Source organism: Vanacampus margaritifer, chromosome 10, assembly GCF_051991255.1.
Source record: "Vanacampus margaritifer isolate UIUO_Vmar chromosome 10, RoL_Vmar_1.0, whole genome shotgun sequence".
NCBI classification, from domain to species: Eukaryota; Metazoa; Chordata; class Actinopteri; order Syngnathiformes; family Syngnathidae; genus Vanacampus; species Vanacampus margaritifer.
Window position 1 is genome coordinate 13,594,941 of NC_135441.1, and position 22,576 is coordinate 13,617,516.

Here is a 22,576-nt window from a genome sequence, read left to right on the forward strand (position 1 = left end):
TTGTGAGAGCGAAAAGTGAGAAGGAAAAAAACCACACTGTTGCACTCTGACAGTAAGTATGTGAAAGAGATCTGAAGACACAAATGTGTTCATTTAGGGAAAACTTTACCCCCAGTTGAACTTCTATTATGTTGCAAAGATTTTTTTTTTACTGTAAGTACAATCGCCATCTTAGTTTAAACCACAAAACCATTCTATATATTGTGCCAATGCTAGTTGCCACTAGACACATGATGTAACCCAAGCCAAGCCTGTAGATTAAAAATAAAATAAAAATCAAATTCTAATGCTCGGTTTTAATGGTCAGTGTGAGAGGTATTCATTAATTTAGTGCTTGTAGTTTGTAATAGATGAAAATAACATAGTGGAAAAACCATTCTGACAAAATTGAGCTGTAATTTTATTTTATTTTTTTAGATTGTAGTGATCTTTTTGTTGTTGACTGAGCATTTAAATGACTAAAACAAATTATTTTCTTTTGGATATTTACTGTAGCATTGTACTTTATGGGAAAATAAACAGTATTTGGTCATTTAAACGTAATTGAATCAATGTAAGACAGAAGGGGTGCAATAGTTTGTATATTTCTGTTGGTCTACACCTAGTTTAATCAATGTGTGTCTGAAGTAACTGTCGGGTTAAATTTATGCTGCCCATTGCTAATATGAAATAGTGACTGTGAGACGTGAACTAGTTTTATCCCGTTTAGTTCCGTGGATTGTCGCTCCTTTCCCTCACAGATCAAACAGCAGCCAGGCAATGAGACGTGCGCATGAGGTAATGACCCCTACATGACCCCTACATGACCCCATCAGGGCTCGCTCACTTGGCTTTACTACCAGCAGCTCCCTCTCTCGCTGACATTACGCACACCGCTATTGTTTTTCCCGAGCCCTATCAGCTAAGCACGATGTGCTGCTGCCAATGTCTCTCCAAATGTCCCGTCCTGTCTACTGTTGGCTCTCCCTGGAAACTTCCTCAGCTGATAAGAAGGTGATAAAGACAATTTGGACCAACAAACAAGCCGATCATGTTTTCGTGCTACCTTGTCACACATTCTTTAGACAAGCCTCCATACTGCTTGTTGTCATGGAACAATGTGGGAGCACAGTTGGGCTTATTGTGTGCCCCAGGACAGCCTGCTGGAGCAGGATAAGACAAACTAACAGTTAAGGAACACGGAGGACAGTCAAGTGAATCAAGAGCACAGATAATGTGCAAGCTAAAACAAACCAGGGAGAACTTCCTGGCGTGGGAGTATTGAACATGAATTAGTACACTGCAAAAACTGAAATCTTAAGATATTTCTTACATTTAACTTAAATGTGCTTATTTTGCTCTGACAAGTTTTTTTTTTTTTTACTTAAAATGAAATTGTCAGACAAGATCATTGTGCTTATTTAAAGATACTTATTACTTATTTGATCAAGCTGTCTTGGCATTGAGTGTTACAGCCCGTTTTAGGTACTATGAGGCTTAGAACAAGCATTTTCCACATTTTAAGATGACAACTAACCAACATCAAAGGCCCTGAACTGGGTTTCATAAGTTGAATTTTCTTATTTTAAGAAAAGTATGAAAACAATGAGGCAAAAGTGCAATATAGCTAATGTGGTCCGTTTCGTTATATTTACTAAGCTCATTTTTCTTTATTGCAGTACCAGCTCAGTGGTCTAGTGGTTGAATGCCTACCCTCAGATTTGGAGGTTGTGGGTTCAATCCCTGGCTAGGTCATGACAAAGATAATAAAAATGGGTCTTGTTAAGTTGTTCAAAATAATAAATATGTATTTTAAGATTACAGCTTGAAAAAAGTCAACATTACTTGTTTTTAGTCTAAAAACAATATTTTCAAGACCATTGTGGTTGATATGGGCGAGCTATTATTTTATTTTTCAAAATATTACAGGTCAATTTAAGTAAAATTTTATTTTCTTTTGGCTGATAATTTGCTTATTTGAAGTAATCATTTTCTAATTTTACTCTATTTTTTTCTTAAATTTTCTTTTGTCCTTTTTTTGCAATGTAACCTCATGGTACAATTATGGTAAATATGTGTGTAAGTATGCAAAGATGAGCACAAGATTCATTATTTATATGAAATTTTACCAAAGCAGACATACATGGATATACATACATCCATTCATACTTTTCAAGTCCATACTTAACCAACAATATATAACAACCAATCAAACAGTATACATCCATCACTGTGTGAAATATTTACACAAGCTTACATTCTGAAGATGTCGGCATGTCCAAAGGCACTTAACTTTTTCAAAGTGACAACTTCTCTCTCCATTACCACGTTACTTTTCAAACAGGAAGAACAGATCCAATAACCATATAGTCTAAGCGCAGTTAATGAGCAACTTTGTAACTTGTTTGTTAGATGTCCTGCTGTGTGTCGCAGCCCAGCACCTCCAGGCGCAGAGCAATATCGTCGACCCAGCCGCGAGGGTGGATGCGCAGGAAACGGCCGAAAAGAGCCGGCTCAAAAACAGTGAGGGCCTCCTCGTCTGGGTCGCTGTTACCTGTGAAGATCTAAAGAGGAACGAGACGTTTGCTTACTGGTGACTTCTTGACAGTCTAGTGAGATCCAATACAGGCAAATATGGCAAAAAAAAAAAAAAATCAACTGTGTAGCAGTACCATTTCCCTGTGTGAGTTCTTCTCCAACACGCTGTTCCACGAGAATCCATTGAGACTGACAGTCACCGAGAATTCTGTGATCATGATCTGTTTTGTGAAAGACCTCGCACCCTGGGTGATGACACCTGTGATGCGCTTGACTGAGTTCAGGTCCACTTGAAGCCACTCGTGAGGATTGTTGTCCTGGCAAAGACAGTATTAAAATAAGGAAAGGTTGCCTTTCTAAAGGGAAGGAATGGTTGCTTTGCCACAGGAGCAAAAAGATGCGCTTGGGGTGCGGAAAGACTCCAGGGTCACCTCATGGCAAATCACCCAGTGGGTTTAACCAAGCAGATTTGGATTTGAATGAAACTTAGTGTACTAGTGATTGTGATGGCACAACGCCAAATCTCAAAATTGAGGTACATCGGAATTTGGCACTTAGGTCTAATTTAGTTATGGTGAATTTGGGCAAAAAAAGGGGCGTTTTCCTTTGAACCCTTGTATTTCAGGACAGGTATTGCTAGAAAGTCAACATCTACAATCATTTAGAAGATTGGTGTATATTTTAGTAACTTGACCTTTTGTCCTAGAATAACCAAAAAAACAATAATTTGACCCTGTAGATCACATGACCTTAATAAAATGTTTCATGGCATGTAATCGCTCACTTCTCTGTTCTCTAAAACAGAGATGTCTTTTTTTTGTTTATCAGCAATAATATTTATTGAATGTTGAATATTTATTAAAAATTCATTGAAAATGTGCCGGTGTGGATACTCCTTATGATTGATAAAGAAAAAAAAATACATCCAAAGACTTTTTTTTTATGTAGAGTAGGGGTTCTTATCCAGCCTGTTTTCCATGTCTCCCACACGCAACACAGGTGTTTCAAATGATCAGCTAATCAGCAAGCTCTGCATGAAGCCTGATAACGATCCTCAGTTCTGTCGGCTGAAAAGAGAGATGGAAAACAGGCTGGATAGGGGTACTCGAGGACCGGGGTTGAGTAAAATGTTATCAAGGTCATGTGATCCACAAGGTCAAAAGGTCAAGTTGCTCAAATATGCACCAATCTTCTAAATGACTGTAGATGTTGATTTGGAATCCTTGTTGAACTCTCTTTACATCAATACCTGTTTTGTGAAGATGAACCCAGTAGTTCCTTAAATATAATTTAATTTCAAAATTCAGCGGGCCGTAGCTCCCAACCCCCTAAAATTGGAGAGAGAGAGTGTTGTGCCATCACCAATCAAAATGAAATTAAAATCAAAATCTGCACTCAAGAGGAGAAGCGGTGGTGGATTTAACGCCAATCTGAAGATCACTGACAACAACTAACGAGCTAACAGTCTGCTGTTTGTAATAGTTGGCCAGCAGTGCTCGGGTTCTCGCCAAGGATCACAAACTTGGCGTGTGACCTTTATTAACAAGTGCAGCACAAGTCACGCCACTGTGTCGCATTGTGTGATGATGATAAGAGGGCGAGGGCGAGGGCATGCGCCGATGTTGCGCAACACAAATTGATAAAAGATGTTTTGAATTTGTGGTATGCCCCTGACAGGGGGGGGTTGATGTAAAATGGGTAACTTACATATCGAGAGCTAATTTTTACTTGTTTAATAATAAAAAATAACAATAAAAAGACACAGCGGCAATATCACATGGAAAACATAAGAAAGCTGTGATGTTATACTAAAATTAATCATTTATCATCCATTCACACGTGAACAGGTATAATGCAAAGGTGTGTGCACCTTGGGCCTCCAGGCATTGGTCCTGCCCGTTTGATGGAGGCGGGCGAGTGTGGGGCTCCAGTTACGCAGCAACGTTGAGTAATGTGAGGAAGCGGTAATGTTGTGGATCAGTCCGCTCCTCATGCCGAGTGGATATGAGCAACCTGCACATAATTCACCTGGATTAAAATCCCCATCCATCCATCCAAGGCACCACTAGAGATTGCAAAATTGAGGCTCACTGTTGAGATCGCAGCCCAGCAGCTCCAGTCGCAGCGCAGGCCTCCGCACAAAGCTATCGGGGTGAATCCTGATGTAGCGAGCCACAAACGGAGGCAAGAACTGGTTTTGCTTCACTTTGGAACTGTCCACGTTCCCGTGAAATTTCTGAAACAAAGCCACAAAAATGTCGGTGTGATTTTTTTTCCATTAGGCAACATACTTGTTTGGAAGGCAGATCAGGTGAAAACGAGGTTGACAATAAATTGAAAAGAGATGGAAGAAAAACAAATAGGTGGAAATGATGACACACGTTGGGTTGACTCGTGTAGTTCCCTTGGTAGGTGTTCCACGTTTCCTGGTCCAGGCTGTAGGAAACGCCAAATAACGAGACGTAGTTCTCCCTCAGACTCGCCCTCACTCCCTGCGTCTCAATGCCGTGCAGCAGAGTCGGCTTCAGCAGGTCCACCTGATCAGTCATAATGAATAAAGGCAATGTTATGGACATTGATATCACTGAACGTAACACAGGATATCGCCAATATGTCATATCATCGCATGGGGAATATCTGCATGTCGAACCTGTATCCAGGAGAATTTGCTTGTCCCCATCCAAGCATTGATGTAACCAGACCGATGCAACCTCGCCAGTTGGGGCTCCCAACTATCTGGACACGCATGTGCAAACATAGCATCAAATGTAACAGACTTGTGCTAATGTGTTCTTATCTAATGTACGCCTAATAATAATAATAAATGGCAATAAAAAGTATCACATATTATTTCACTTTTTTCAATTTATTTCAACATTTTGAATTTTTGGGGGGTAAATGTTTTACCTGTGTGATCTGAAGCAGTGATCTGCGGATCCTGGATGGTTCCGGATTGCATTCCCAGAGGTAAAGCACATTCTACATTAAAGATAATAAAAATCAGGCAATATGATAATTCAAGTTTTATTACACAATGCACATAATGCACAGACACTCACTATCCAAAACTTAGGTACTGTATGAAGTTCATCTAATGACATCCGTTATGAGTAAATTTGCAATTCTGATTGTTGCTGCCCGTCACTGCATCATACTGAACGTGTGCTGCTCACATTCAGATCATCTTATCCAAATATTAGAATTTTGTTCAAACATGACCTATTATTTGTGATCAATAAGCATTTAAGAATAGCCACGTTTCCAAGTGAAATAATGACACCTTCTAAAAATAATCTTATAATATAATAATCCAGCCCCCGCCCCCCCACAAGATTTTCCAGGTAACAAAAAAATTAACCATTTGCATCATGAGATAATTTAAGCAAAAAAAATATTTTGGGCAAAAAAAGACACGCAATTATTTTAAGAGGGTGACAATAAATATAATTAACGTTTTTAGTCAAAATTAATAATGGCTCGAATATTTTGGCAAAGTTGATATCACCAACAGTCAGGCTTGGGGAGTAACGGAATACATGTACCTACCACCGTTACGTAATGAGATTGCAAAAACAATGTAACTATTCCATTACAGTTACAGGAAAAAACATGTAATCAGATTACAGGTACATTTATTAAAAATAGGGATTACTTCGAGGGATTACAATTGCTACGATGAGAGAGAGTGCAAAAGAGGGCGAGAGAGAGAGAGAGAGACAGAGCGAGAGAGAATGACAGAGCGAGCGCGTGCACGCCCGCGCGAGTGGGACCGTTGCTACATGTCGGGGAGGTGAGAACGAACAAACTGACTAGTCATGTCCACACGCGGGCAGTTTGAAAAAGCTTCACGGACGGGAGCAGGAAATAGCGACCGGTATTCACTGGAACTTACTCGGAGCGAAAGTTTGAACTGAGAGTCCAGCGGCATGCTACGTACGCGCTGTAGCTTCTTGCTAGCTATCCCGCTAGCCTACAACCATAATGTGAGTTACAAACAAAACATCCTCCTACCAATTCACTATTTAAACATCATACACAACATATACACGGCTGAACTTGTCACTGGGATAAAAGTTAATTTTGCAGTTGATGCTACACATCGTCATCCTCATTATCTATCTATCTATCTATCTATCTATCTATCTATCTATCAAACTGTAAGGTGTGGTTGCTTTCAGTGACAGTTCGAAAACAGCAGATGGCCTTCAATCAATCAATCAATCAATCAATCAATAGCCTACATGCTTTTTAATTACACAAGGATTTTTGCTATTTGTAGGCTGCCCGGGTCCCTATCACCTATTGTATAGAATATATATTGTTGTGATATTTATTTGTATTTTGTCTTCATGAGCATACTCAATATTGGAGTAATCCAAAAGTAATCCAGTTACATTACTTTAATATTATGGTACTTGGATGATGTTACTAACTACATTTTTTAGCAGGTAACTTGTAACTGTAATGGACTTTAAAAGTAACCCTCCCAACCCTGCCAACAGTCAGTGGTTTGAAATCTCCCACCTGGATCATAGACCAACAGTTTAGCTCTCATTCCAGCCAGCTGGTAGTCTCCGACAGTGCACTCAACCAGCCATGTGCCAACTGTGGACGGGATCATCTCCACAGTGCCGAATACACCTATAGCGAGCACATGCACATCCTCTTAGACAGGTAGAACAGAAACAAACAATAATATAACAAAGTAAAAAACACATTTAGCATCAAGGTATCGGTAAGCGCATCTTCTTTATCGTGTACGGATCTGTTTGTGTGTATTTACCAGGGAACAGGTTGTAGATGCCCATGCGGTGCTCCTCCCCATTGTGCAGGGTGAAAGGCAAACCATGGAAGTGCACAGCGTGGTACTCTCCATCACTCCCCACATTTAACAGGTGCCACCTGACTCGCTGGCGCTGTGCCACCAACAGACCAGGAAGTGTCTCTGCCACATAGCCATTTATTGCTATGGACAGAAAATATTCAAGTAGTGTTAAAGATAAATGTAAAATATCGGAAGTAGTCAGTTACAGTTACACCACAACACCTCTCCCCACCTGCAAACCGATTACTGATGTGGTACCAGGGGTCATCCGGATTGACCTGGCAGGGAGGGACACAATGCTTCTTAAGGTTCTCCTCCAGATACCAGCTTTTGGTCTCGTCAAATGTGTGGAAAAGAAGACTGAAATCCTGGATCAGTGGTCCGATTCCTGAGTTCTTATCTGGCGACAGAGTCCCTGCCTTACACACCAGCAGTGGGCCAATCAGACCTGAGTGAAGGTCCTTCTCCTGGCACATAAACACACAAATATATGGAAATGTAACAATTCAACACAATCAAATCCTCTAGTTACGGTAATATGGTATCCCGCGGTGTCTAAAAATAGCAACGGTGTCATTTTCACCACCATCATAAAAAAAACCCTACAGCGCATAATTATCTAATATGATATTTGTGACGGTATCAATGAGACGGTCAAACTACATATTCTCTGCCATTACATGAGGAACTACTTGATTTCCCTCTGAAAGTTTCAAATGGTGAACATAACAATCAAATGAACCATATCCATGCAGACCTTGTCCACAGTAGAGTAGTAAGCTCCAGCCTTGCATCCAAATTCCGCATCGGTGGGACCTTGCTTCTTTGTGATTCTCCAGTTATACGTGCGCGCCTCTCCAGGTGGGACAGGCTCTCCCGGGACCCCAACCGGCAGCGATGAGGAATAGCTTTGTGCAATGCCGCCCCCGCGAGTACGATCATAAACTCCCTGAAGGTGAAATGAGTAGGGCCTGGATGCCTTGTTCTTGAATATGACCTTGGATAGGACAGAGGATGTGAACAAAGGTCACCACTGCCAAACATGATACTTCAGTTGATTTATGTTAATAAACTATATTCCACTTACAGTAAGGAGCTCGTTAATTTCTGCTTTGATGAGAGGTCCCATGATTCCCAGGTGTTCGTGAAGCTCTCCTCTGTAGGCAGGCTCGAGAAAGTCTTTGTCAAGGTAGGCCTTAAACACCACCTTCCTGTATTCGGGCAAGAACTTCCTCATTCCACGATGCTTTTCTCTGGAGGAAAGGAAGTCAACTGGTTGATTCTAACATTACTACCCCACCAAAAAAACACACACACATTTCAGTTAAATTCAGGAGAATGCTTCAGTTTCAAGTAGTGATGGGAAAAAGAAGTTTCATGAAGCACTTGCAATATTTTTGACTCTCTCTAGACTAGTGCGCTGGGTTTAAAGATAAAGGCTAGTGCAATGGAAATTCATTAAAATTGCACTGCATCTTTAAACCAAGAGTGTCATCTAGAGGAGTTAAAAATAAAACATAAAGTCTGTTTCTTCAAAAATTACCTCACAGTGTCAGAATACGTTTAAATTAGGGACTAAGGCAAAAATGAGCAAGAACGGAAAAAAATATTTCTGAAAGAATGGTTAATTGGCAAAATACTGAGCAAGTGCATACAGGTAGTTGTACATCATACTAATATGATGAAGAGAAGAAAAAAAACATACTGTAGTAGTGATGTGAAAATGAAGCTTCATGAAGCACTTATATATATTTTTACTTCTGTAGATGGTGCTCTTGGTTTAAAGATAAAGGATAGTGCAATGGAAATGTATTAAGTTGACTGCATCTTTAAACCAAGAAAAAAAAAATCTACTGGAGTCAAAAAATATCACAAGTGCTTCATGAAGCTTCATTTGGGTTCACCAATTCCTGTCCTCGAGTTCCGGAGTCCTGCAGGTTTTAGATCTTTCCGCCTACCAACACACCTGATACTAAAGATCAGGATGGTTGTCAGGCATGCTGTTGAGCTGATTATATGAATCAGGCGTGCTAGTGGGCGGTAACATCTCAAACCTGCAGGAACCTTGTAATAAACAAATTTACAACCTAAAATTGGTATGAAGTACCTCAAAACATTCCACAACATTGTTGATTTGAACTAGAGGAACCTTATGGGAAGGAAGTGCAATGGCTTTTTAAAAAGTTTTCAAATGTGTTGATCATGCAGCTCACAGAAAGGTGATTTTATATGAAATGTACGACTACCTACCCGGGTTTAATAAGATGAGGGTCTTTTCTGATGCCATAATCCCATGTGATCTCCTCTGCAGCAATGTAGTAGTGGCGGTAGATTGTTTTTCTGGAGCGCAAGTCAATTTTGGCTGAGGTATTGACATCAGACATGTTGTTGTCCTATGATAACAATAATGTAGGATTAAGTGTTTGGTCATGTAATTATTAAGTGGACACTCCACAGTCCCTGAAGGGCAACATTACCTCTTGGCTGTAGTCGTCATAATCCAAGTCAAAGTTGATTTTTGTTGTGTTTTTTGCAGCGGTAGAATTAAAATCCTCAGACTCACTCTTAATGTGGCTTCCCCTGAATTGTTGATCCATTTCCAGTGAATTACTTTCAGTTAAAAGATTCTCCCTCAGGCTTGGATTTGTGTCCGGTAAGATCTCGTTGCTGTCTTCCCTCGGCACATTCATTTTAAGCGGCATCCCACTCCTTTGGTTAGGGTCCATCTCAATACCAGTGTCTGTTCTATTTTCTTTGGTCTCTCCTCCTAATTCATCATCTTCAGTCTCTGCAGAGCTAAAGTCTTCATGAGTCTGGTTTCCCTTTGCCCGTCTTCTCTGTCTGCCACTTCTTTCGTGTTCAGTCTCATTCAAATCCACTATCCATTCTCCGTTTCTCTCTAATTCATTCAAGACGTCCAGTGGGATTCCTCCCTCAGGTACACTACTTGCATCTCCTCCCTCCGATGACACTACAGGCATACTCTTCATTTTACAGATTTGATCTCCTTTCACAATCCACCCCGTATCGGCATCTGTGTGATTGTGACCGCCTGTAAAGTTCTTGCACACCCAAATCATCGTGGCGTTCTGAGGTCTCCCGCTCTTTGGCAGTAAGTTCACGCAGTCGGAGATATCGTCGATGTCCTCGTCTCGGTCTACCATCGTGTCTCCGTAGTCACACGGACAAACGCTGTAACGAATGGCCATCCCCCGACTCTTAAGGCTGCCGTCGAAGGCACTGATCTCCCACTCACCTGTGAGAAGAGGCAGGAAGTCAGGACAAAGGCTTCAATAATCGAGTCACAATTGACCATGATTCAGTCAGAATAATCCGCCAGAAACAGATATGACAAGTGTCCAATGTTGATTTTCGTGGTTGAGCGCGATTACCTGGCAGGTCCATTTCCATGGTAATGGTCATGCTAGTCATGGGAAAGAGGGTGAGGACAGACTGATGCAGACCATTATACTGAAAAGGGTTTCCAGTGAAGTAGACGGACAAGAAGTCACTCTGGGTGCCCACGTTGGCCACATGCCAGAAGGTGACATCAGTCTGACACGTCAAAAATTGGGGCCGACGGAACATGATGCCATTGATGCCTGGAAGATGGAGATAACACATGCGTTTTTTTTTCCAATTCTGCCTCAGCAGAGTTGAAATCAAAGTCCAGGGCAAACTCACTGTAGATGACATTGGCGTTGTAGAGTTCAGGATTTGTGGTTTCGGATGAGTTCTGGTGTTTGTTTATGTTTTCATCCACATACCAACTTCTGTTTTCATCAAAGACGGCAAACATAACAGTCCAGTCTTTATCAGGAGCCAACTGCAATGATAGATTGGATATCAGAAACATTGATGTTGGTGTTGGTATCACACACATGGACAAAATGGTTTGAACCGCTTTGTAACAGAAAACCCCACAAAATAACTCGGATCTGTCAAGATTTGTTATTTCTGAAAGGTGCCAACAATGTTGTCCACGGTGTGTATGAGGAAGAAGAGAACATCTCACCAGGCGTCCTCGGGTGTCCATGGCTTTGGACTTGCAGATGAGCAAGGTGCCCACCAGCCCCGAGGCCAGGTCCCTCTCTGGGGACACGGTGCTCTGATACAGCTGGGACAGACATTGGGGGTCCTCCTCTAATGGTCCGTCATCGGTGGTTAGCTCCCAGACATACACAAAGGTCCCGTTCGGGGGCACCTCCATTGAGCGCAAGTCATTGTCTGCAACTTTGACGTGTTCACGTTAGATGGGAGATTGAAACTAACAAAAGTAGCAAACTGAATAATAAAGTAGCAAGAGGCAAAAAAAAAAAAACGCTGGCTTTTTGTGGACTGCTTACAGCAGTGGTTTTTGTTGGGGGTACTGAACCCCAACAGTTTTTTTTATGCACATTCACCAAACCCTTCTTTATTGACAAATAAACTGATTTTTTCAAATTCAAGACTTATGCATGGGGTTTACGAACAAAATGAACAGGGAGAGTAGCCTTTCACTGAATCTTTAGTTTTGTTAGACGGCTCGTTGTGCTGGATTAGCTTTGCTCAACTTGGCATTACAAACCATGAAGTTAGGATGCTGACTCCTGACACAAATCTGAGCTCTTTAAAACGACTACTGCTGTTTGTACCGCTGTGTACTGCAAAATAGCGGAGGCCCCAGAATTGAACCCTGCGGAACACCATACGTTCCATTATACATGTGAATTTATATTGCAAATATTTGTCTGACCACTTTCTTTTTTTGCTCGACATACAGTAATTTTACTTTAACTGACAATTTATTTATTTGTTTATTTATTTAACTTTTTGTTGGATAACGATAAGGAGAAGAGCATGTAGTCGTGAGAAATAGTCTTAAAGGTGTATTCAGGGATTTTCTGTCGCAGCGTCTTCTGGCTGGATCATCTTAACGATTAGTTCTCGATCCCGTCAACCAATATGCCGTAACGACGTCGTGTGTGCTCGTGCCGAGGTGCGCATGCGCACTGCGAGTGTTTGTAGCATGTAGCCGCTGAGTTTTAGACTCAGCCATTCATTGTTGTAGCTCCACCCATCTCACCGCATACTTTGAAAATGGCTGAGAGCCGCAAAAGCGGACATCCGTCTATGGAGTGAGGCCGACTGCAGAGACTGATAAAGATGATGATGATGATAATGAAGATGAGCTCACACATTCCCGACATTTGATAGGCATTTCCCCTGAATGAACATGAGAGCTGGTAGGATGGAATTCTGCATGAGCATTTCAAAAAAAGTGACAAACGGAAATTTGACTTCTACTTTTTGAGAAGATCCTTGAATACACCTTTAATAACTAACTGCCATTGACGGTTATAGACGTCAAATATTCATTTGAACTATTTCTATTAGTTTAACTTTTTTTTTTGTGCATTTTTGTTAAGAGCATGAAAACCTAGATTTTTTTTATTGTACATTTAGAACAGATATAAAATGTGTGATTAATAATGAGTTAGTCATACAATTAATTACAATTAAAAAAATTATCGCCCTACGCTGCTAATTTTTTAATAATCTTTTCTTTTTTAACGCGTCAGGCGATTAAAGTTTTTAATTGTAATTTATCGCATAACTTAAATAGTTAACTCACGATTATTCATCAACTTTATATCTATTGTAAATGTAAAATATTTTTTTTCTCTCTAGGTTTTCATACTCTTGTTAACAAAAGTGGAAAAATGTTAAAAACTAACAGAAATAGTTTAAATGAATTTTTGACGTCAATAGCTGTCAATGGCAGTGAACGAGTTAAATTTAAATGCCATCTTTTTGTAATGTGCAAAAATGAGAATTTTAAATTGTATTCAACCATGAATGTGACCTATAATAACCCATGGAGTGGAGTGGAGGACAACAACAACAGAGGACTGTTGCAAAGTGTCTTACCATTTGTGGATGTCAGCAGTGGATAGATTTTGGTGAGGTCATTGGGGTAGATATTAAAAGGACGACTGGCCAGGTTTTTGAATGTAATCTGGAGGAATAAATCAAGATGATTATCAAATATGTGAAATCAAATTGAGCAATTACAGAAAATAATCCTTTCTGACTAGTGATGCTTGTCCGACTCACGTGGAAGCGATCACTGACTTTTCCTTTCAGCAGCGGACCCGTCAGCGTCCTTTCCGTGTTTTTCCTCCGAGTGAAAGATCTGTCTGTGTAAGCCACGTAAGCAACCTTTTTATACCTGTAGTCGCGATGAGGGGCCTCGGGTGCGCCTCTGGATTCCGGCTCACTCATGCTTGAAATAGTAATGTTTGAATTTAGTTCAGCTTCCTGTGACCTTTCTGCAACTTTCCTTCCCCACCTGTCTGAGGCGGCGAGATGAGGAGCGAAGTCCCACATGATCTCCTCTGCGGCGATGTAATGTTCCCAGATTTTGGACAGCTGCCCCCTGCTGGATCTCCCTTGAGCTCGCGGCCTCATGGGCTGTAAACTGAAGGTGTTGAAGTAGTCCTCCCCGTAATCGTCGTAGTCGTCTTGTTTGACATTGCGGAGGTCGGGCCCGGGGCAGCTCTCTACCTTGAACGTGGCTCGCATGCCGTCTGGGCACCGACATCGGCAAAATCACTTCCGGCTCATACCATGGCGTGACATTCACGTGAACGGGCGCGTCTTACCCAGACGGTGTGCGTGTATCTGGCAGCTGATGAGGAATTGGCCTACATTGCCAGGCTTCATTTCTGCCGTGACAAAGGTCATCGGGGTCAACTCCAGGGTCACTTTGCGATGTTTCATCACCTGGAAACGGCGTGACGTAAAAATCAAGTCAATGTCGCAGCAGGAGTGAAATTTTTTATAAGCGCATCACCTTCAGAGTGTGATCCTGAAATTGGATGGAGTGTATTTCTGGGGCAGTGCCGATACCGATCATATGCCAGAGGACACGTTTTTGGCACATTGTCAAACCTGCACACGGATAACACCAAGGATGACATTTGGTCATCAACAATAGCAGCAACAGCCATCATCAACGTATCTTTTACACACGGCGGGTGCCCACCAGGCAAAGTGGAGTTGATGTAGCCGTTGATGGTGTGATATTCTTTCCTGCCGCTCCTGTGAATGTTCTCTCTGCTCCTCCTGTCTCCCAGTTGGCCATACCAGCTCTTGCTCTCATCAAAGACGGCAAAGAGCAGCACGAACGCAGTATTCCTCCTCTGGTTGTCCTCAACGAATGCACCTGGAGGAACACGCAAACAAACGTGATGGGAAGAATTGTGTGCCGCATGCTTAATCTATTGGCATTCGTGGAGTTTCTGGTAAAAAAAAAAAAAAAAAAAAACAACTCAAAAATAGCAAATTAAGATAATGAATATTTCAATTTTAAAAATATTTTACGTACAGTATACTGTACGCTGATTTAAAAAAAAAAAAGGGCTATTGACATGATAATTCATGTTTGCACTAATAAATTCAACAGTTACATACTGTATGCATGTGGATAATTTAAGGTGTAACATTTCATACACATTTCATAACTTATGGCTTTTTTTATACAATATTTATAGCTACTTACTTGCAACTAATAAATAATATGTGCTAACGTAATCATCCAATATGAAGTGGAAACCGCAAAATTTTTTGACCGATCCCTGTCTTGCTTGCTCATTTCTCGCCATTTATTAATACAATTCTTCATAGTTGTTATCTTGGATTTTATTGATTTATTTATTTTTGCTCCATCGCTTTGATTTTGAAGAAAGCTGGGAAAAAAAACAAGAAATGTTTGGAGTTTTGAGGGTTCATTAATAACAAATCTTCAATATCATTTCATATTATGTACATAAAGCAGGGTTGCACAAAATTCAGATTTCATTTCAATTCAATGGATGAATTTGAATTTGAAGTTTAATTGAGTCCACCCCACAGGATGTTGAATTTGAATTGCAGGAAAGAGAATTGAATTCAGTGCAATTTGGAGAAATTCATTCTCATCAACATCAGTGACAATGGCACTTTTAATTTATATTTTTCTTACAAATGGGAGACTAACATTAAGTATACATTTCCGTAATGTTGGAAAGCTTAGCAATACATTAATTAAAAAAATAATAATGAATGAAATTACATTTTTGTAGTTAGGAGCGGGATGACCATCGAAAATTACGTGAGTTTACAGAACGGCCGGTAAGTGGCAAAATATGTTTTTAATTAAAGGTGCTTTGTACATGGAAAAAGAGTGACGTTATCAAATTCCTGATAGACAAAATATGATTTTTTTTTTGCTGCTGAAAATCGCAAAATTAGTAAAGTATTTTAATTTTGCATCATTATTTTTTTTTTATTGCATGGAATTTCAGTTCTGCTTCCTGTAATTTGAATTTCAATTGCAAAATGGAATAAATACAGTATGTTATTTAGTTGTATCATTATTTCGTACTGACAGGACAACAATGCACTGACTTGACTTGCAGATGAGCAGGGCACCAATAAGTCCAGAGTTGACATCGCGGACCGGGTCCACTTGGGACGAATAGGAATAGGTAAGACACTCGGGGTCATCGATTGTGGGTCCGTCGGCGGCGCTGATGTCCCACACGTACTTGTGGTATTTCCCGGGAGAGACGGCGTCGTCCTCCTTCTCCTTGCCTGCTGTGGAGTCATCATAGCCGGCTCCTGGTCAGGGCGGGGGGGTGAAGGGGGGAATTGCCAAACATGAGAAACCAAAACAATCTTACAATCTTGCTCAAGCTTGCTGGAGGTGGTTTACACAACATTTCAGTTAATGATAAAGTCCATTGTGGGATGTCATCCTGTGGCAGGAAGACATGAGCTGATTTCAGGAAATGACACATGCCACTGTGCTCACAGGAGGCTATCAACCTTCTGGCTATGAGGGAATCGCGAGTTAACTCATGTTCGGATATTGGACATGATCTTTTGGCCCGTGAAAGCAGCTAATAAATCTGCACATGGATGATTTTGAGAAATGAGGCAGTGACGTTGAGTGTGTGCTACCACTGCTAATTCCTTATTATTGCACCAAATGAAGTGCTTTGGCTTTTTTTTCCCCACTTCACTTGCTTATCTTCTGTAACTCATTCACTACCATTGACGGCTATAGACGTCAAAAATTCATTTGAACTATTTCTATAGTTTGACATTTTTTTCCCCACTTTTGTTAACAAGAGTATGAAAACCTAGAAAAAAAATATTGTACATTTAGAACAGATATAAAATTTGTGATTAATTGTGAGTTAACTAGTGAAGTCATGCAATTAATTACAATAAAAAAATAAAAAAATCGCCTGACGCAATTTAAAAAAAAGAGAAAAAAGATTTTAAAAAAAATTACGGGCGTCAGGCGATTCGTTTGTGGTTTAGCTTTTTTTTTTCCGCTTCACTTGCTTATCTTCTTTAACTCATTCACTACCATTGACGGCTATAGACGTCAAAAATTCATTTGAACTATTTCTATAGTTTGACATTTTTTTCCCCACTTTTGTTAACAAGAGTATGAAAACCTAGAAAAAAAATATTGTACATTTAGAACAGATATAAAATTTGTGATTAATTGTGAGTTAACTAGTGAAGTCATGCAATTAATTACAATAAAAAAATAAAAAAATCGCCTGACGCAATTTAAAAAAAAGAGAAAAAAGATTTAAAAAAAAATTACGGGCGTCAGGCGATTCGTTTGTGGTTTAGCTTTTTTTTTTCCGCTTCACTTGCTTATCTTCTTTAACTCATTCACTACCATTGACGGCTATAGACGTCAAAAATTCATTTGAACTATTTCTATTAGTTTGACATTTTTTTCCCCACTTTTGTTAACAAGAGTATGAAAACCTAGAAAAAAATTATAGTACATTTAGAACAGATATAAAATTTGTGATTAATTGTGAGTTAACTATTGAAGTCATGCAATTGATTACAATAAAAAAAAATTATCGCCTGACGCAATAAAAAAAAGAGAAAAGATTAATAAAAAATTACGGGCGTCAGGTGATTTGTTTGTGGTCTAGCTTTTTTTTCCACTTCACTTGCTTATCTTTAGCTCATTCACTACCATTGACGGCTATAGACGTCAAAAATTCATTTGAACTATTTCTATTAGTTTGACATTTTTTTCCCCACTTTTGTTAACAAGAGTATGAAAACCTAGAAAAAAATTATAGTACATTTAGAACAGATATAAAATGTGTGATTAATCGTGAGTTAACTAGTGAAGTCATGCAATTAATTACAATTTTTAAAAAAAAAGAGAAAAGATAAATAAAAAATTACGGGCGTCAGGTGATTTGTTTGTGGTCCAGCTTTTTTTTTCCACTTCACTTGCTTATCTTCTTTAACTAATTCACTGCCATTGACGGCTATAGACGTAAAGAATTCATTTGAACTATTTCTATTAGTTTGACATTTTTTTCCCCACTTTTGTTAACAAGAGTATGAAAACCTAGAAAAAAAATATTGTACATTTAGAACAGATATAAAATGTGTGATTAATTGTGAGTTAACTAGTGAAGTCATGCGATTAATTACGAATACAAATTTTAAAAGAATTTTTTTAATTGTAATTTATTGCATGAATTTTTTTTTAAACTAATATAAGAAACAGATCAAATTAATTTTTGACGTCTATAGCCGTCAATGGCAGTGAATGAGTTAATAAACATTGCATTAACTGTCCAGTACTTAAGTCACTTAATGAGTCCTCTCTGTGATAAAATGCAATATACAATTTTTTTTTTCTCATTTGCATTGTGATAGCTTTTACGTAACACAACTGATTATGAGCCAAGAAAGATTCGTCTGGTTTAAGGAAGGACACAGTACTAATGCAGCATGATGACAAGTTGCTATCAAGTTGTGCGCCACAGTACCAAGAAGTACGGCATGCAGTTCTTATTCATAGGACACGTGGAGATACTTCGTTAGTCTAGTTCAGTACCTTCAGACTGCTTCCAGTATGTTATTCCCACTGGGCTGATACTGTAAGGCTGCGAGGCCATATTTTTGAAGTGAACGACTACCCTTTCAAGGGGCTGAGTCACGATCACTGGACCTTGAATACCTGCACGCATGAAACGCAACAAGAACACTCAGAGACCTTTGTTGAGGTTTAGGTTAATATTTAAATAATTTATGTGGGATTACATGCAAAGCAGTTTGCTCTGGATTAAAGGCAGCGCAATGCAACATGATCCCGCATGCACACAAGAAATTGCAACTTGATCTTGATGAGTTCACATAGAAAAAGGTATAAAGACATTTATAACAATTTCAAAATAAAAGGTTCCATGTTGTCAGTAAGCTTCATTCGTTTTAATAAGAACACGGCACAACTGACATTGTGTTAACAGTTTGACAATGCAAATACATTTGCATACTTTTTTTTATTTTTAAACTAATATCATTTTCATTACCACGTTACATGAATCGCCTTTTGAAGCAAGACTTTATGGTGAAAGTGGAGCGCCTTAGAAGCGTGGATCTGTCATTAATGACTTGGTCATTGAGATTGAAGGGCTCTCGACCAAAGTTTCTCAAACTTTATTGTGCCGAGCCAATTATTTCATACTTGGAAAATATACAGCGATACTCATCTCAACGTACATTCAAATTGACTTTTGGACCAAATAAATGGAACTGGATAATTAATCTCCCGTATGGCATTAGGGGAATTATATAAAATTATTTCTTGCAATTATATGTATATATGTATATATATATATATATATGTATATATGTATATATATATATATATATGTATATATGTATATATATATATATATATATATATATATATATATATATATATATATATATATATATATATATATATATATATATATATATGTGTGTGTGACATATAGTGACAGTGACATATAGTGACAGGCAGAACAATGAAATGCCTTATTACGCACTAGACAAATTATTGAGAAAATTAAGGTCATCATTCAGACATGTTTTTTTAATGATGGGCTGTGAGATTTTCCATCTATAAAATGAATGCCTTGCTCAATAAAGGTTGGAAGACACTGCTGTAAACAAACCCCAGTTTGATTAATTATCTGTTTGTTTTGTTTTATTCATTTTTTTCCCCTTTCGGACACATTATTACAGGTTACATCGATCACCTAATATCATTTGCAACATTGACATTCGAAAGAAGGGCTGACGAGTAGAAGCCCTGGCTTATTACTAACCCGTCCCCACTGATTCTTACTATACACATCAGTCATATACATTGATTATGATAGTCATTGATTCATTTGCATTGTTTTAAAAAATCCAAGATCGCCTGCTGTCACTGACCTGTCCAAGGTGGTCTCGGCTTGGGGACGGTGTACGTGGCGTCTGTAAACTCCCTGTAAACTGCCTTGATGTATTTCTGAGGGGTTCCTTTGGACAACCACCTAAAAGCAAATTAAAACTGAGCGTACGATGACAATGCTGGATCCTACGAAAGAGGATTAGGGCCAGTGAAGAGACTTTTTTTTTTTGGTGGCAATATTCTCACTTTAAAGTCAGAATTCTGAGAATGAAATTTTTTTTTCTCTCTCTTTACTGGCCCTAATCCTCGTCAGTATCCAACTTTAAGACATTATATAAACTTTTTTTTTTTAAACAAAAAAAAAACATCACCTTTGATCCGACGTTGCATCACCATCTCCCACACTCACATAGTCCCAGCCGATTTCCACAGCAGCAATGAAATGCTCTCTCACAGTAAAGCTCTTTACCGGGCAGACAGCGCACATCAGCAGCAAATGCAAAAGTGACGCTCCCATCATCAATGTGTGCACCTGTGTGCGGCCACAAAGACCTGGCTCAAAGAGACTGTGTGCTTGCTTCACTTAAATGTGAGTTAATATGTCAAAGTCGGTGGGTGGGAGGGAAGGCTGGTTGGATTGCGTGTTTTGTGCGTGCGTGCGTGGGGGTGTGAGAGAGGGGGATGACGGAATGTATCCTCTGGTCACTTTCACTTCCAAGTTCAACAATGCTTGTTGTCATAGCTGAGGCATAATACTTTTTGTCGTATATATTTATTAGCACTTTTTTTTAATGACATTGTATGTATAAAGGTAAATATGATCATTTTTACATGTTTTTATAAAAATATTAATATCCTTATCAAAATATATTAAACGACTCCTTTTATAATAATGCTATATAGCAAGACAAGGCTTGAGCGCCCTCTTGTGGCAATTTAGAGAAACTTCAAAATCTTTTTGACAGACTGAACATGTTCAACTTGTTTTGTATTCTGAGGGCAAACGTGAGAAGTCTGAACGTCGGGAAATGGCGTTAATGTCAACTAGTGTTTTCTAATAGTGTTAATATTAACTAAACATAATGAAAATACTACAATGTCACTATTTGTGAGCACAGTGGAAACTAGGAGTTATGTCATTGGGTTTTGCTGTTCATTTTAATTAGGAAAGTAACTTGTGCAACTTTTGTAACATTGAAACATAGACAATAATGATTTATTGTGTTGCTGCTTGTTAAAAGTTTTTTTCATAAAAGACAATGATAAATGGTGACAACATCAAGGGCTACAGTATGTGGATAAAACAAGAGTAATTACATGATGTCATCTTTTAAAAGTTGTATCTATAAGCTACTGCGCAAATGTCTTAGGTCACCATTACATTAGTAGTTTTAGCACTGCCAACATAATTAAAAGGCCACTAAACATAGCATAGACCATCCACCAACTACAGTATTAAATAAATAAAAGTGAGAAGAAATCACATAGCTTTGTATCTAGACTTGCTTGTGAGTTAGCAGGCTTTCTGGTTAACAGAAGATGAAAACACACATCATGGCCTGACAATATGATTCGGGCGGTTGGACGGTTTCATATTGATTCTCATTAAAAACCAAAAACAAAACAATCTGATTCAGTAACCTCGCCTGCCAGGTGAATTCTCATGAGATTTGTGAGTTCACAAACCCCCCGAAAATCCATTTTGCAGCCCGCTGATTTTCACCGAGTGATTCACATGATCAACCTCATTACAAAAATAAATTGAATTCTAATTGGTTGTTCTTTTAAAGATGTAGGCTACTTTTGTGTGTGTTGTGTGTGTGCGTGTGTGTGTGGGGGGGTTAAACTGTATAAACTGGTGTCTACTAATGCTGCCTACAAGTCCTGGTCATTATTTTGTCATATTAGTGCATGTTTGTTGAAAGCCTACATTTTGGGTGTTTGGTGCCATCTTAAGGTTAAACACTGGGATAAACACCATTTGGCTATTTGTCCTCTCATTACACGAGAAGTGGCCGACTACGTGACTTGTGGACTCGCCTTCTTAGTGAGTTTCTGCTGTCAATCACATCCAGACCACGCCCAACCCTCTTCCTATTCTCTGCTCAGTCATTGTGACTCGGCTGGTCTGCGCTGAGATACTTCACCAGCCTCTGAACTTTTGCTTCAAAACTATTGTCCAAGATGTACTTAATTTAACTCATTCACTGCCATTGACGGCTATTAACGTCAAAAATGCCTTTGACTATTTCTATTAGTTTAAGATTTTTTCCACTTTTGTTAACAAAAGTATTAAAACCTAGAAAAAAAAATCATTTTTATTGCATATTTATAACAGATATAAAATGTATGAGTAATTGTGAGTTAACTATTAAAGTCATGCGATTAATAACAATTAAAGATTTTATCGCCTGACGCGATTTATAAAAAGAAAAGACAAGATTAATAAAAATTAGGAGCGTCAAACAATTAAATTTTTTAATCGTAATTAATTGCATGACTTCACGAGTTAACTCACGATTAATCACACATTTTATATCTGTTCTAAATGTACAATAAAAAAATGATAGATTTTCATACTCTTGGTAACAAAAGTAGAAAAAAAATGTTCAACTAATAGAAATAGTTAAAATGAATATTTGACGTCTATAACCGTCAATGGCAGCGAATGAGTTAATAAGTGAGTAAATATGTGGGTGTGTAATTAAGTAAACACCTGCTGGCTACGCCAAGTTGCTTGTCATTTCACATGGTGACAAAACAAATGAGTCAGAGTGATGGTGATATGGGAAGCAAGTCAACAAAATATGTCCAGTAGAAGGGATTTTTGGTTGGAAGCAAATTTGAGCAAAGCTGGCAGCATTGCAGTAGTTTTGTGAGTTTCATTACACTTTTGTCAACAAAACTTGACTATAATTGCCGTGGGTATCATCAGTATGAATCCTTTCAACATGAAGTCATCAATCAATTTCCCTTCAAGGACACAAGTA

At 38.9% G+C, this 22,576-nt stretch overlaps 1 protein-coding gene across 2 annotated transcripts; it reads right to left on the bottom strand.

The window, feature by feature from the left end:
* Nucleotides 1-2,084: 2,084 nt before the first annotated feature.
* Nucleotides 2,085-20,162, bottom strand: f8 (coagulation factor VIII, procoagulant component). Of its 2 annotated transcripts, XM_077578576.1 has the most exons (27): nt 19,958-20,162; nt 19,628-19,728; nt 18,261-18,383; nt 15,773-15,985; nt 14,370-14,549; nt 14,178-14,275; nt 13,987-14,107; nt 13,674-13,911; nt 13,439-13,607; nt 13,253-13,340; nt 11,358-11,575; nt 11,027-11,168; nt 10,735-10,944; nt 9,820-10,598; nt 9,593-9,735; nt 8,430-8,595; nt 8,100-8,339; nt 7,575-7,809; nt 7,301-7,483; nt 7,042-7,158; nt 5,425-5,496; nt 5,168-5,253; nt 4,899-5,054; nt 4,609-4,753; nt 4,388-4,530; nt 2,652-2,834; nt 2,085-2,543 (listed from the first exon to the last, which is right to left on the bottom strand). In XM_077578576.1, exons 1-27 carry the CDS (start codon nt 20,104-20,106, stop codon nt 2,388-2,390), a joined length of 4,854 nt encoding a protein of 1,617 aa, XP_077434702.1. In that variant the 5' UTR covers nt 20,107-20,162; the 3' UTR covers nt 2,085-2,387. The 2 variants fall into 2 exon arrangements, with proteins under 2 accessions (XP_077434702.1, XP_077434703.1); XM_077578577.1 differs by lacking the exons at nt 19,628-19,728; nt 19,958-20,162 and having other exon boundaries at nt 15,773-15,832; nt 15,913-15,985; nt 18,261-18,386.
* Between the last annotated feature and the right edge of the window lie 2,414 nt (nt 20,163-22,576).

What these genes read in the sequence shown, in the direction of transcription:
- f8 (XM_077578576.1), bottom strand. Translation starts at nt 20,106, where the DNA reads ATGATGGGAGCGTCACTTTTGCATTTGCTGCTGATGTGCGCTGTCTGC. An exon ending in CATCAACTCCACTTTGCCTG is followed by an intron (nt 14,276 to 14,369) that starts GTGGGCACCCGC and finishes ATCCGTGTGCAG; the next exon opens with GTTTGACAATGTGCCAAAAA. An exon ending in CATCTCGCCGCCTCAGACAG is followed by an intron (nt 13,608 to 13,673) that starts GTGGGGAAGGAA and finishes TACTATTTCAAG; the next exon opens with CATGAGTGAGCCGGAATCCA.